The sequence below is a fragment of the Coturnix japonica genome, chromosome 3 (genome assembly GCF_054131305.1).
Source record: "Coturnix japonica strain WE chromosome 3, WE-NBRP24, whole genome shotgun sequence".
NCBI classification, from domain to species: Eukaryota; Metazoa; Chordata; class Aves; order Galliformes; family Phasianidae; genus Coturnix; species Coturnix japonica.
In genome coordinates this window covers 48,515,988-48,531,007 of record NC_140665.1, presented here as the reverse complement: position 1 = coordinate 48,531,007, position 15,020 = coordinate 48,515,988, and the positions used below count along the sequence as shown (strand labels likewise).

Sequence of the window (15,020 nt, the reverse complement as noted above, 5' to 3'; positions counted from 1 at the left end):
AAAAAAAACACAACAAGAGCCCTGTCTTTTGTTGTTTATTTTAGCTTTAAATGTTAGCAGGGCTGAGACTCTAGAGATAACCCAGAAGAAAGAAGACTGTATTCTGCATGCCAAGGAGAGCCTGTTTCTAACCAACAAAACAGGGGCTTATTAACATTTTTTCCTTTAAGATAGATAGCTAATGACAAATCAAACATGACAATACAGTGAGGGACAGCAAGCTTGCTTATCTCTTCTAGCCCTTGTCATACATTGAGCTGTGGAAAAACTCTGCTGCAACTACTCAACCTGAAAAAGAAATGGAATTTGTGGCACATGACACCATACAGCCACTTCAACAACTGTGAATCAACTGCCAGCTCTGGATTCCAGCCTCTATTTTTCACTTCGAGAACCTGTTTCTTACCCAGTTTAGCTGTCGCGGGCACACGGTTCTTGAGTGGGATGAGGCGATCTTTACAGGCTTTGTCCAGAGGCAGCTCACATTTTATGTGACGTCTGAAATTCTCCCGCAAGATAGAACGGATCACTTTCACAATGTTAGTCTTGTTCTCGCAGTCGCTGCAAGTTTAAGAGAACAGATAATCTAATTTTCACATCTGAAAAAAGACAGCTGAAATCAGTTCAGTTCAGTTGATGTCCTTTAGTGCAGTGGTTTGTTTTTAATTGCTTTCCTTAGTAGTAGTTTGGCAGTTAACATTGTTCTGTGTTGTTAGGCATGTCACACTCTTGTGCTTTGAGATCCTTGTTACTTCCTTTAAAACAGCCTGAACGAGACTTCAGGTACCAAAGGATTACCCTTTGAGTGGTGTTATCAGACTAGGGTCAGGAAAATTCTGCTAAGCAACCAAGAGTCTGGTAAAATTAGTCTGCTCCTGTCATACTGAAATTTATGATACTACACCTGTGCAGATTTCCATTGGATCACTGTATCAAGTTCACAGAACCACAGAATTGTAGGGGTTTAAAGGGACCTCTAGAGATCATCGAGTCCAACCCCCCTGCCAAAGCAGGCTCCCTACACCACATCACACAGGTAGGCGTCCAGGCGGGTCTTGAATATCTCCAGAGAAGGAGACTCCACAACCCCACTGAGCAGCCTGTTCCAGTGCTCCGTCACCCTCACCATAAATAAGTTCTTCCACACATTTGTGCGGAACTTCCTATGCTGTAGTTTCATCCCATTACCCCTAGTCCTGTCCCCACTCACTAACAGAATCACAGAATTGTAGGGGTTAAGTGTAGGGGTTCAGTGTAGTTTCAAACTGTTGAATCTGTTATATCTTATGCAGTTAAAAACTGGCTTAGTGACCGGGTTTAAAGACTAATAACAGCTTTAGAAGTGCTGATATAAAGGTTGCAGGCTGGAGGGGTCTTTACTTTTTTATTCATTCATGTAATTTGTCCAACTTCCATAGAAATCTTACCTGCTACATAACTGAAAAATGGTTTCAGGCCTGCCTTCCAGTTCTGACTTTGTGTGAATCAGTTCCCAGATACAGCTGTTCTCTGTTCCTGTGCATAGAAGAAAGTGTTATTTTTGTATATACTTCACAAAACCTTTGGCATTAGAAAGACCCGTGGAGAGCTCCTCTTCTCCTGAAAGCAGTGTTAACATAGGGTGTGGCAGATCCACAGAAGATCTCATCTGAGGTAGAACCCAAAAGAATGTTCCCTGAACACTCTAGTTCTAGCAACCTTGCAGGGCTACCTTTGAAAATTCTACCTTCTCTCTTGGAGAGTTGCTTTCCCCTGTTCTCATGCTTCTTGCTGCCTTCCAGCCTTAGATTACCTTCTCCCATTTCCTCTAAGACACTTTGTGGCACTACACAAGGCTCAGAACTGGATAGGATCGTAAAGATCATCTCAGAGAAAACAAAAAACATGGCCCTCTACTACACCAGTTATATAGTCAGTTTCCCACACCTGGAAAAATTCAAGACTGCACACAGAAAGGGCATTAACAGGATGTCAGCCAAGGTAAATCCCCATCCTATTCATGGTATCTTCTTACTGGGAATTTTCATTCTGTCATACCTTCATATCACCCCTCATCTTCCTTAACTCAGGGAATAGGGATGAAGCCAGCATATGGAACTGAGAAAGTCTGTTTGTGAATCAGGTCTGTGTCCTCTGAGGTCAGAAAACAGTAGATGCTACTTTTTCCATACCTGCCTGTTTCCAGCAGCTCCAAAATGACATAGAGAAGAAGCAGTGCTAAAGAATCCCAGAAAACTATTCATTCCAGAGTTTTCAGTACAAGGGAATTAATTACCTGCTGTGTTCCCAAGCCTAACTTGAAGAGCAGATAGAGGAATCAGCCAACGAAACTTAAATGGATCCAAGTCACCGTAATTATGGGCAGCACGAACATTAGTAGGCTGCAAAAACAAAAACGGGGATATTCCTAAGAAATGAAGTGGTTCTTTTTTGCTTTAATTTTAGACCCATCACTAAAGAGAAACTGTAGCCCCCTAATGCGTGCTTGTAAACGTAGCTGGGATGGTAATAAATACAGCCTTGGAATCTGTAGTTGCTTCAGCTTTTAAAAGCACTTTTTTTTAATGGATAAAATAATGCTTATATGTAAATGCTACCAGGGAACAAACTTTCCATGAAGATATAGTCTAGGACTGTACATTAGTAGAAAACATTAATCATGTCACCACTGCTGCTACTCCTCTTAAAGCCCTTTCATCTCTTACAATTGGCAGGTTGCTGCCGCTGATACTCAGGATATACAGTTTTGTAAATGGGGCCAGAGGAAGTTACATTTATAATGCTCCCTTTCCTTTCAAAGTGATCAAGGGTCTATAAACAGAGGTCTTCAACCCTCATAGTGTTAAGGTAGACCATAATAAAAGCCATTGGGAAGGAAGCGATTCCTGTATAGTAGTGTTTCATCCCTGACAAAAGGAATGTACTGGTGACATAGAGAAGATACTGGGGCTTACTAAACAGCACTAAAAACAATCAAACAAAAAACCCACAACAACTACAACTTATTGTTAAAACAAGTGCTCAGTATTTGTGTATCTGTGCTAGTTAATATTCCAGCCCAGTGAGAGGAGGTGGCATTTTACCGCAGCCACTCCCTCTTCAACACCAGTATGATCCATTCTAAACTACAGCAGGATCCACCGCAACACACACCAGACTTACCATTTTCTTCTTCAGTTTGTAGTTCTCTTTATACACCAGTATTACAGCCCTCTTAAAAACTAAAAAAGAAGGGAAGAAGGAAAGAAAAAAAAATGAAGACTCTTAATTGCAGATACAATATTCAGGGAAAATATTATCTTGAAGAAGCTGAATATTAAAAGTCATAAGATGAGATAAGCAGAGTGGCTGGGAAGCATCTACTCTGTATTAAAGCACTGAGTTTTTCATCCTACATTTGTTCATGCAATAGCAACGTTTATTCTCAAATTTTCTGATGAACTTTTAGGATGAAGTCATTCTGTACTTGCATTATGAAACTACTGGCAGCCTGGCTCTTTCAAGTCTCCACACAAACAAATTGAGCTGATGTAGTTTAGACATAAAGATTCAGGTTTTCTTCTGGATGGATACCTTCAAGCAGAGTAAAATGCCAGTACTAAGAGATGTCTGTGAAAAAGGATGATAAGTCTTCCTGCAGGCCAGCTTTTGTTCAGTTAGAAACAAACATTCATCTCAGTTCCTACTTCTCCATCTGAAGGAACTCTGTCTTCCACAGCATCTGACTGGACCGGCTCACTAATAATCTTTCAGCCTCCAGTGAGGCAGGGGCATGTTCTCTCTAATCAATAAGGAGAGAACAGAAAACCAGGGACAATGAACATGCATCTGGACTATGGGATTGCTTATAGGTATGGCATAGGCAGCTGTGGGCATAGTTTCCTCCAGTTCCATGTATAAGTGCACTTCTCAAGATGCAGTAAATTAAAGTGGGAATAAAACTAGGTTTCCCATGTGGCAGACGAGCAGTCAAGTTAGATCAGGCCAGAGTCACTTCATTTATTTATACACACCCTGCTGGGAACTCCCACTTCCTGGGCTTAAGTGGCTGGCATGTATGGATCACTGAGAAGCTCATCCAAGTGAATATGTGGAAGCAGTTCACACTTGTTCTTCTGTTTAGAAGCACTCTCTCTCCCTATCTGTCATGCTTAGAAAAACTTGGAAACTTAAACTTGTCTCTCATGAACCTGGAGTTATTCTCTGGGTCCAAAGACCTTTTAAATAGATGTAGACAAGTGCCTAGTATGTTTCAGTGGAACCTTTTGATTACTTAGGTAATAAATGATTAATAGTATGTATACTGTTCACTAAAACTATTGGTTCTGTGCTCTGGTTTCCATTTACACATTTCAGGTTTAAATCATCTGAATGAGGCCTGAGAGACAAAACATTTTGATGCAACAGTTGTAGAACAGGCTGTCCTGTATTCCCAGGAGTGAAATAAATCACCATTTCCCTACCAACCTCATTTGAAAGACTTATTTACCATATTATCTTAGAGAGAATGTTGTTGTTTGAAAATAATTGATTTCCATACTTGAAACACAGAGCACATGAGGTTGGCTCACAGAACAGACAGGAGCAGCAAGAAAATTAAATGGAAAGTTTTCACTTGTATTAGGAAACGTAGCAGTTCTGCATATGCTTTCAGATGCAAGTCTAGCCTAGATAACCCATGGTTACAGGGTAAGGAGATAGTGGCTTTAATGTCCAGGGAAATTTTAATTCATTCAGCTTCAGATCTGAAAGAGCAGAGTCAGGAAGGACGACACTTACCAAACACTGTCAGTTCGAGGTCTTTTCTTGCTTTGCCCAGTGATGGGAAGGGATTTAGCCAGGAAACTGTAGAGTGCATCAGAAGTTCTCCCATGGAAAGTTCAGTCACCTGGATTAAATTAAACAATAATTAATTAACAACAGATAAAAAATATAAGCAATATACACCAGTGCCACGATCCACAGGTGGGAGTAAATATTAAAATGAGTACACACTGATAGCATTAATGATATGATTTCTGTACACAGTGAGCAAGACAGGGAGATCTGTACTACAGCAGGAAAGTGTGAGTAGTCCCCCTAGGTTGCTCTGAAACTAATACCTCCTATTTATTTCCATGGAAACTACAACAAATACAAAGAGCACAATAACACAGATTTGATAGAGCAAACTCTCAACTACCAAAAACAATTTTTTCAAGAATCAGTTGATTCACATGGATGAGCTAATTAATATGCTCTTCATTTCGTGGTGCGACAGATGTGCATGGCTGTCTGGAATGTGGCTTGTCTTTCACACTGCTGTCACCACTGCTGAAACACACCACCCACCTCCTCACTGTGCTCACATCCACTGTTTGTCTCTATCAGTGTTTAGCAAGTGTCAATGAATGTCAGTGGGTGCAGTGTTTTCCACGTGGAGGAATTCAGTGATGCACCTTTGCTTCACATGCACTTCTGTGTTGAATGCCATTTGTCAGACTGCCCCTCTGCTGCTATCTGTCACTTGGCAATAAAACAAAACAGAATGCTGGCAGAAAGGGTCAGCCTGTACAGTCATACCATCACCATCTGCTTCTGACATTGTGGGCCAACAGGATAAAATAGGAGGCATTACTTTCAGAGCAGCCCTTGTAAAACATAATAGCCATAAAAGTAATAGCATCTAAGTTATGGATGCTCTAGTTCTTACTATTAGCTTACTAATATATCTTACTATAGCTTATAAGATTAAGTTGACCTGATGATCTTTCTACATATAGCCAGTTGTGAACTGGCTGATATATTAGAGGTAAATGTCTCTGTAGAGTAATTAGTATTAATGATACTGCCAATGGCAGAATTACTGCAGGTCTTGCTCTCCAAGGCTTTTCTTTTTTCAGTGGACTACACTGTAAAACTGAAGAATATCTCAGGCTGTCAAGTTTGTTTCCGATAAATGATGAGAAACAAGATCAGTAGCATAGGTGATTTGGCTTTAAGTATAAGGAAATAGAACAACTGAGTTGCCATCTTCATAGTCAATCTCTACCTCTACTGATTGTGTCTGCTTTGTAATTGTTTGATGTAAATTCCTAAGTTGAGACATTGCTGCCCCAGCTTTGTGAGGTGTGTGTACACAGTTCATTCAGCTAATGGCTTTTGCTCTCTCAGATACCCATGGATGCCTCAGCGCTAGAAGCGTAGAGAATGAGAATAACAGACATTAATGTGAAATCCCTAGAATTGCCACTCTGATTTATATGGGTGGAAAAGAAAAAGTCTTAAGAACTAAAGAACTCTGAAGCATAAAATCTGAATGCCTTTGGGCATGGATTATCTCTGCAGCACTTGAGAAGAGGAAGATGTCTTTATTTTTTCCTACTGAGACTTAACGTCTATGCCTGCTTGCAATTCTTGTCAGTCCAGAAGGCTGTCTGAAAATTTTTACTGTAACCTGCTGACAAAAAGAAGTTTCACAGGCAGATACGAAATGGAAGTCAAAATATTAAAGGAGAATGAAGGACACACAGCACAAACAAGTTCCCAAAATTACTTCAAGAGATAAAGACTTAATAGCTAGAAGAATAATGCTTCAGGAGTGAATAAAATATGTTGTTCCTTCTCTTACCTCCTTCTCTGTTCCACTTTGATCTGCAACCAGTTGATCAAATACAGTGCCATAATCTTCATATATCTTCTGCATCTCATTGATGTGACTTGCTACTTTTTCCATTGCCTTCAGCGCTTCTGTAAGGTTTAAAAAATTCATAGACAGCTATGTAATTCAATTGTATTTTCAAACCATGTCATTTTGTATAGAACTCTACTTGAGGCAGCCAAAATCAGGCAGCATTCCCAGTCTGTTGATCCAAATTCCAGCTTTAGATCAGTGCTTCTCATAGCAGCTGCAGAAAGTGCGTTTCCTGATCAAAGTGAAAAATGCTTATCTGATCTCTTAAGTGCCTGAACAGATAGCAGTAAGTGTTCTAGTAATGAATATTCATGTATTTGGCGTTCAGAACAACATGACAGGAGACACAGATAGGTTTTGCATCTTGTATAAACGGGACCACTAGGCTATGCAGTCATAAGCACCCATACTAGAATAAATAATCTAATAAGCTTTAATGAAAAATAATTGAATTTGGCTCATCACAAAATACATAAATAAGTATAGTTCTAGGCTGTGCAAACTCATCGCTGGTTATTATCCATGAAATTAAATGCTGATAGTCAGGTTTTAGTTAGATTTTGTTTTCTAGGCAAAGAATGACACTAGATTGCATTACTTTCTTGTTAATCCACAAAGAAGTTGGATAAGAGCACTTAATAACCCTAGTTCTATCATCTCTTAATGGCATAGTCTTTTAGCAGTTTGGCATTCACCATTGACCTACAAGCAAGTCATCCTCAACCTGGCTGTAATGGCAAAATATAGTATTAGAAGCTCCCCTTTGAAGTCAATAACAGTTTCATGACTTTTTGCTGACAGAGTATTTGGCCTGAATCTATTTTGTTAAAATGAAAATCGATCCATGAAATTCATCTCTGGACTTTAATCCATACAGTGCTGACAGACATGAACTGAAATTTGTCAGGGTGAAATCCCAAGCATCTGAGCCTAGGAAAAGAATCTGATATATATATATATTGGAGCAGCCATGTATTTCTGCATGTGAAGCCTTGACACAGAATGCTTCCACACAAGCAAGAATCACAGCCAAGCCTCAAACAACTAAAGTTTCCTTCTGTGATGCTGCTAAAATTTAACACATTTCAAGAACTGACTAAATAACCACAAGTTATTTCCAAGTGGAAAAACAACATAATGAGCTCCTGTCACAAGGATTAAGGAGAAAGACCCCAGTCCTGTCTGTCATGACTAATTCTGGCTGTACCTATTTCTCAAAGGGACTTGGACATACCAAGTGGGAATCTTTTGCTAAAAGCAAAATAAAGCTACTTACTGTTTGCAATGAGAGAGACGGAATTCTCTCTGAATTTCAACAAGTTCTGTGCTATCTAACAGATTGGCTACCTGCAACTTTAGAAAAGGCTGGAAACCAGACCTAATTCACATTCATTCCTTTATAATCCAAGAAGTTACCTGTCAAATGATAGTGCTCCTCACTCTCGTTGTCTGTCAGAGACACCAGCTCTTTCAGAAGCAGAGGATATTTCAGCACTCTCTGAACAGGCTTTATGAGATATGACTCCAGCGTAGAGGAGTGTTGCTTTGTAGGATTGCGAGCGTCCAGGAAGGCCTTAAAGGCACTGTCTGTTTTGGCTACATATAAATGAATGGGTTGGTCAGTTGAACGTGGAAGCCATAGTGTAAAAGCACAGAATTGCAACTTGTGACCAGCATTAAATACCTCACCTTTTTCAATAGATTCTTTACACAGTTAGTTTCATTGCAATTTCCTGCATTAAATAATGTATGGAGGGGCTAAGAGAGCAATCATGTAAAGGTAACATTATTCCTCTGCACTGCAGGCCTCTTCTGCATCAAATTAAATGAAAGAGGAAGTAATTCCTCACTTGCTCTGCTATTCATTACAGCTTTGATCGACATCCATCATTTAACATGCAAGCATATGCAAACCAAATATAGCTGCTGCTTTTTGGAGTATGAACTAAATCTGCAGACAGCACAAACCTGTGGCAGATGTTTCTGCTGCTATTCAGGCTACCGCTTAGTTGTCACAAAAGAAATCTCATCCCTTCAGTTCTATACTGTGCTGAGGCAGAACTGCAGATCTCAGCTATTTCTATTGAAAGATATCCTATTAGTCCTTCCTTTGTAGCGATATTTGCCGCAGGTCAACAGAGTTTGTTACAGCGTTTCACTGAAGTTTAAAGTCATGCAAATGAATTGTAGTAATGAAGACAATGAATTACCTCTCTCAAGAACTTTCTGAACTTTGATGTGGTTGGCACAAAAGCCACTGTACAGTTTAAAGTGGTCAGCGTAATACAGAAACGATCCTCCCAGAGAAAACAGCAATTTCTGAAATCAACACAATCAAAAGATTTACTTTATTATTACTATTGTTACTTTATTTTACATACATATATTTATTTATATGGATTACTACTTTATTATTACCAGAACTCAAAATAAACATTCAGGTATGTAACACAGACACTCAATGGTATATCTGCTGCCTTTCTATACATACCTTAGAGTGTGTGTATATATATATATATATATATATACACACACACACACATCCTATATATACTATATCCTAGAGTATATGTATATATACATACATATATAAACACATATATATACACATGCACATATATGTGTATATTTATACATACACACGTATATTTATATATGTGTGAGTATATATATAAAGTATATTACATGAATACATTATTCATAATAGCTCCATGATGCTTCTTTGTTTCTGCAGAATTCAGCCTATTTAGGCACAGCCTGCAGTTTTCTCATTTCTTCCTAAGCAAACACCACCGCTGTAGGCATTGTCTTACTGTATCTTTGAGACAGCACGGGAATAAAAAACTATAGACATGTAACAAGTACATTGTGCTGGGAAAACACATGAATGCTTGGAAGCAGAGCATGAAAATGGTAAAACCAGGAGAGTGTAAAACAAACACAGGGTTGCTTTTCAACTGTTTTCCTTGTTTTGGGCAGGTGATAATTACAGGGCACCTCTGCTTTCCCTGGATGAAGAGGAGGATGGGAAGATGTGGGAGGGACTGAATCATGAGGAAGATCTTTTTAGAGAAATGCTTCTCACAGCAAAGACAAGAAAGACAAGTAGTGATGGAAGAAGAGGTGGAGGAGAAGAGAGCAACCTTCTCCCATCTTTTTGATCAATGTTTGCTCCACAAAAAACAACAAGGGTCAAGGAGACCTGCCAGCAGTCTCTCCTGGCTTTGTGACAGTGCCAACATCTCTGGGGGAACCTTCTTCCTCAGTTATGCCAAGTACTGAGTGGCGCCACTGGGAAGAAGACAGCACAGAGAGGGCACAAGGCTACAGTCATCTACACTTCTTAGATGTGACCCTGTTAGACCTCACAGCATGGGAAACTCATACCGCATTTAAAAGGAAAAGCTCCCAGTCTTCAGCAGGTGGACTGGGCATAGCAGGGAGCACAAGGCAGGGCGGAATTCGGCACAGCAACAGTAATCTTTCTACAGAAGTTACACTTTGTGTAAGCACTGCTACTTAATAGCATACTCAAAGTCTACTCTACATTGTCTGTCTTAAATCCTTTGCCACAGGAAAGAGGAAAAACCATGGAAAACAGCACTCATCTTCCACTGCTGATAGGTTCAAACAAAAGCAATCATATGAAACAGAATTTTAAAGCCAAATGTCCACAAACATTTCCAAGCAAACTGTAAGTTACTAAATAACCACATATTTACCCGGAACTGAGATGGCGTCTCCAGCGTGTTAAAATCCGAGGAAGAAGATATTCCATCTTCAAGGGTCTCCAAAAACACCTTCTGAAAATCCAGCATTTCTGGCAGACTGCCGAACAAGGACTCCATCTGTGAAAAAACATCAGTCTATGACATACAGCATTCCATACATCTGCCTTTGGTACTGAGAAAATAGTCCACTAAGGAGATGTGGCAAACCAAAAGAGGTTGCAAAGACCAGTAATATATTGATTCATATTTTTCAAATGCATTTTATTTAAAAGTCACTATAAAAAAGCAGAGATTTCTTAGCGGTTAGATCAAAAGTACAAGAGCCATTTTTAATGAGTGATTTAAAAAGTGAGAAAGAAAGACACATACAGGTGTAAATCCTATTGTTATATGCACTGTTTTCTGTAGTGCTCTTAGCAGTGAAAAGCAACAACAACAAAAAAAACCCACAAGGTCTTAACTCATGAAAGAATGGAAAGAACATCTTTCAGTAATTCCCTCACCTCATCTTGTGTAAGGAAGGTTTCATTCTGAAGCGGCTCCAAGTATAGCTCAAAGAGGCAACTCAAGTCCTGCAAGAAACAGAGTTTATTCACTTTTTATGTAACTGTTTGAATTTGTTCTTTATATGGCAACTGTGGTAATACAGGTCATTTCAGGAATAAGTTAGAGATACAATTCCACTGCTGTAACAAAACCACCTGTGTGTTGTTAGCACTACAGTGTTGGCGGAATTAAAAGCAAACTGATTTCAGTGTAATATTTCTGTTTCATCCTTCGGGATTTCCAGCTTGATTATTACAAATGATATTTTAGTAAAGCATGAGGAGGAAGTGTTACAGACGATGGCTTTCTGAAGATCTGTGTATGTGAGCAGTATCAAATATTTTAATCATGCATGTTAGATAAACAGTATAGTCACTCATTTAAACATCAGCAATAATATTTTTCAGGACATGTGACATTTAAAATCCTATTATGTATTAAAGCATTCAGTTATATTGCCAAGTGATGTAATTAGGGGCTTTTTCAGCCACTTCTTCAAAGAATTGGTGCTACTTTTGAAGACTTACTATCCCACACCAAAGCATGACAGCAGGGTAGGGGCCCACACTGCAGGGCTCTGTGACCCTGAGGAAAGAAATGGCAGAAATTCTTCTGGAGAAGGAATAATGAGCATCTGAGAATCCCCATAAAAAGCATTTACAGCCAGACAGGATTTTTGCCTGATGCTACCAAATATTACAGTGACCTCTGTGATCTCTTTTGTTTAAGTGATTTCTGCATAAGAAACACCAGCTGGACATACAAAAGGGGTAAAGCTACCTCAAGCTTGAAAGCCTATGGTTGTGTTAGTGTATGGATGGATACGTTAAAAACGAGACTGAAAATTTCTCTGGTTTCCCATATACATTACTGCAACGAGTACTGATATCAGCAAGTATGAGTTTTGAGATCAAGTGCAAGAGATGATTCCTCCTTGTTGAACATCAGTGAAATCAAAGTTCATTCCTTTTGGCTTGAATTCTGTGCTTATAAAAAGGGAGAAGGAATATCCAACAAATAGTTGGATACCAGTCTAAAGAGAATTAACGCATGAATAACGTTAGACCCAACTGGAGTTGCACCATCTAGCTTTGCTGATTCAAAAATAAAAATGCACTGTTCTTGACAATTAAACTTCTTTAGAATTTGTAGGAGGTTGTTCAACTCTACCAGGACTTTTAATTTCTTTTTCATTTTGAAAACTATGAAAACATCCCCCTGGCAGACTCTAGTGTTAAAATTTTGCAAATAACCATTCCCTGCTAATTACCTCTTTCAAATCTAAGCACAAATTGACCAGAACTAAAGTGACCAGATCAAATCCTACACCAAATATTACAGCCTATTGCAAAAACAAACGATAAATAAACAATAAAACAAAATAAACAAAAAAACCAATAAAAAATAAACAATAAGAAAAAGACAACAGAAACAATCACGTAAGCAAACTCTGTGTTATGACACCAGTTATATAAAGACAAACATGAAATATATTAAGAACATCTACAAGTCATGGTCAGCTTTAAAATGAAGGCTGTATCCAGCTAGACTTCATTACCTTCACATAAGATTTCTCAGTATCCATAAGTTCTTGGATGACTTTCCTCAATCTATCTGCATCAGAAAGGTGGCGAGCCAGTGGTCGTGGAGGTGGATCCTGGTTGTCCTTTTGCCCTTCCATGCTGTTCGTCTGGACCTCTTGGAAGTTCCGGCACAACGCACTGATCTGTTCTGCGCTCTGTTAAATGAAAAGAGACCAAGTGCTGATGTTCCAAAATACAAACTGCACAACAACTATTTTTAAGTTTCTCAAATTTTGCTTTTCTTCCAAATTCACATGCCAGCATGGGCTTATTTTTAACCAATACTTACCCTGGATTGCTCTGAACAGCTTGAATTTGTAACAGATCTAAATCACAACAGTAACATTAAGTGAAACATTTCTAGTGCTTTTTCAGTGTACATAATTTAAAGTCATTGGATGCACACTTGTGAGATGCAAAAGATGGGGGAGCACACAGATAACTCATATGATTTGATTCTAATTATGCCAGCATCACACTGTTTTTCATCTCATTGCTTTTGCAACACTCACTGCATCAAAATAGAATGAATTAGTAGATAAAGATGTTCTAAGCAGGTAGAGTCTCTGGATGTCCACCACTTGCACCTGTGAGCAGCTTATGCAGGAAATAGTCTTTAATGCTTAGTCTGAAAATCATTCCACTGTTCTTTTCACTATATAACATTTTCCTGAAAACTAGAATATTGCTACAGTGACCTAGCTCTACCTTAGGACCTGTTGATATTCACCTTTTTGTACCACACAAAACAATTTCTCAGTGTTGCTCTCACGCTCTCATTGAGATACTGGACAGTCACATATGCTGTGCCACACATGATCTCGTAGCTATCAAATGCATTCAAATAAGGACTGGATGAATGCTCCCTTATTTCACGTGGAAGAGAATGGAGCTCAAGTGCATTTCAGAACTGCCTTGATGTGCACTGATTTAGTCCAAAAGCTGTTTCAAGTAGTCTGCTGGCTCTCCTGATTCACTGATTATAAGTACAGCTGGGTTCACCAATGAACTGTGTCATCATATGGGCAAATGCAGAAGTTATTCTGAAACAGAACTCAGCTCTACTAAACACTCTGTAAGGCAGAGGCTGAATGTACCAGCAATATTAAACCTCCACCATTTATGTGAGAAAACACAGATCCATCCCACATATCTCTATGATGAAATATTAAAATGTCAAAAACTTGCATGTAGTCCATATCACTTTGTAACTTCCCAGTCCCCCAGTTTGGAACAATGTATTTGGCTAAAGAGGGTTAAGTTATTCTCATCACTAAGACGTGCAACTATCTTCCACAATCCTATGTAATGACAGTTTTCAGGACTCTGAAATTAACATCTGTACTGTATTTAGAGCATTCATTAGGAGCTGACAAAATGCAATGTGAGCATCTGTGGCGCTTGGTGGAAATGCAGCTACATACTGATGGAATACATTAAAGAAAGCACAGCACTCCATGGCACTAAAAATAATTCATGTATTGGAAATAAATCATGACTTCATTTAGGGAAATAGAGGGGCATTTAAAAGCAACTTCTAAATAGCTCAATTCCGCAGTACTTGAATTTATTTCTTTGTTTCTGGTGTCAGAAAGTTTCGTATTTGTATCAGAATGACTCAGATTTTACACACTCTGCAGCTCAAGGCGTGTGTGGGCAGCTTGATTTACATCAACATGGTGCCTGATCAAGGATACTAGATCAAGGATTCAGGATGGCCTGTTCAAAGGCAGCCACAAACAGCATCATCAAGCACAATTTTACAAGTCACTATAGCACAAAATGGTAGGAAAGGCAGATGCTGGAGAACATCCTGTATGCTCTCTGTCTTGCTCAGTTTTGGGGCTAGAGCTACGTCTGCCAAGAACTAAGAAGCACTGGATAAGAAAGTAAAAGGAAAATATATGGTACTACTCAATATAGACAATATTTGAACAACATGACAGGTATCAGAAATCATCCTTCAGAGAGCAATTCTTGCTCTCTGTTCCTTTCCAAAAGTCCCTTATCACATAGGTTGGGTCTCCCATCCTTTTTTTTTAATGCTACTGTAGATGCTCATTTCCATCCCCCACACAAAGCAATGTCCTGCTCTTTATTATTATTGCTCTTTAAAATAGATCCTTCTAGGAAGGCTCTGAGGACAATCCCTAAGAACACATCTTTGATATCAGTTGGATGTGTAGGAAGGGCTCAGACTCTGCCCTGTTACTGCTTGCAAGGCACCTTGTCTTTTGAGGTGCCAAAGCAGAGTTTGGCAGCTCTGTGCTCTTGAACCAGGAAGCCTCAAGAGAGCCCCAGGTTGGCAGTACCTCGACCTTTAACCACAGAATAACCCAGAATTTGCTGGATACAGAGAAGAGTTGAGCAGAGCATGTAGCGGAAGCAGTAGACTTTCTCTATAGTCCATCACTTTAGCTGACATGTGACACATTCAGTAGCATTTAAAGGAGATGGTGAGCAGCTTTGGCTTACCTTTGGCACTTC

General features: G+C 39.2%; 1 protein-coding gene across 4 annotated transcripts in view; it reads right to left on the bottom strand.

Moving 5' to 3' along the window:
- Positions 1–15,020, bottom strand: part of TIAM2 (TIAM Rac1 associated GEF 2) — a 163,208-nt gene that overhangs the window by 1,571 nt on the left and 146,617 nt on the right. For all 4 annotated transcript variants that reach the window (XM_085541531.1, XM_085541529.1, XM_085541532.1 and 1 more), the window contains 11 exons: positions 12,509–12,688; positions 10,908–10,976; positions 10,396–10,521; positions 8,884–8,992; positions 8,090–8,269; positions 6,611–6,729; positions 4,780–4,888; positions 3,163–3,221; positions 2,276–2,381; positions 1,428–1,515; positions 407–561 (listed from right to left, as the gene is read on the bottom strand). In XM_085541531.1, coding sequence (XP_085397657.1) covers positions 407–561; positions 1,428–1,515; positions 2,276–2,381; positions 3,163–3,221; positions 4,780–4,888; positions 6,611–6,729; positions 8,090–8,269; positions 8,884–8,992; positions 10,396–10,521; positions 10,908–10,976; positions 12,509–12,688 — 1,300 coding nt within the window. The remainder of the gene's footprint in view (positions 1–406; positions 562–1,427; positions 1,516–2,275; positions 2,382–3,162; positions 3,222–4,779; positions 4,889–6,610; positions 6,730–8,089; positions 8,270–8,883; positions 8,993–10,395; positions 10,522–10,907; positions 10,977–12,508; positions 12,689–15,020) is intronic.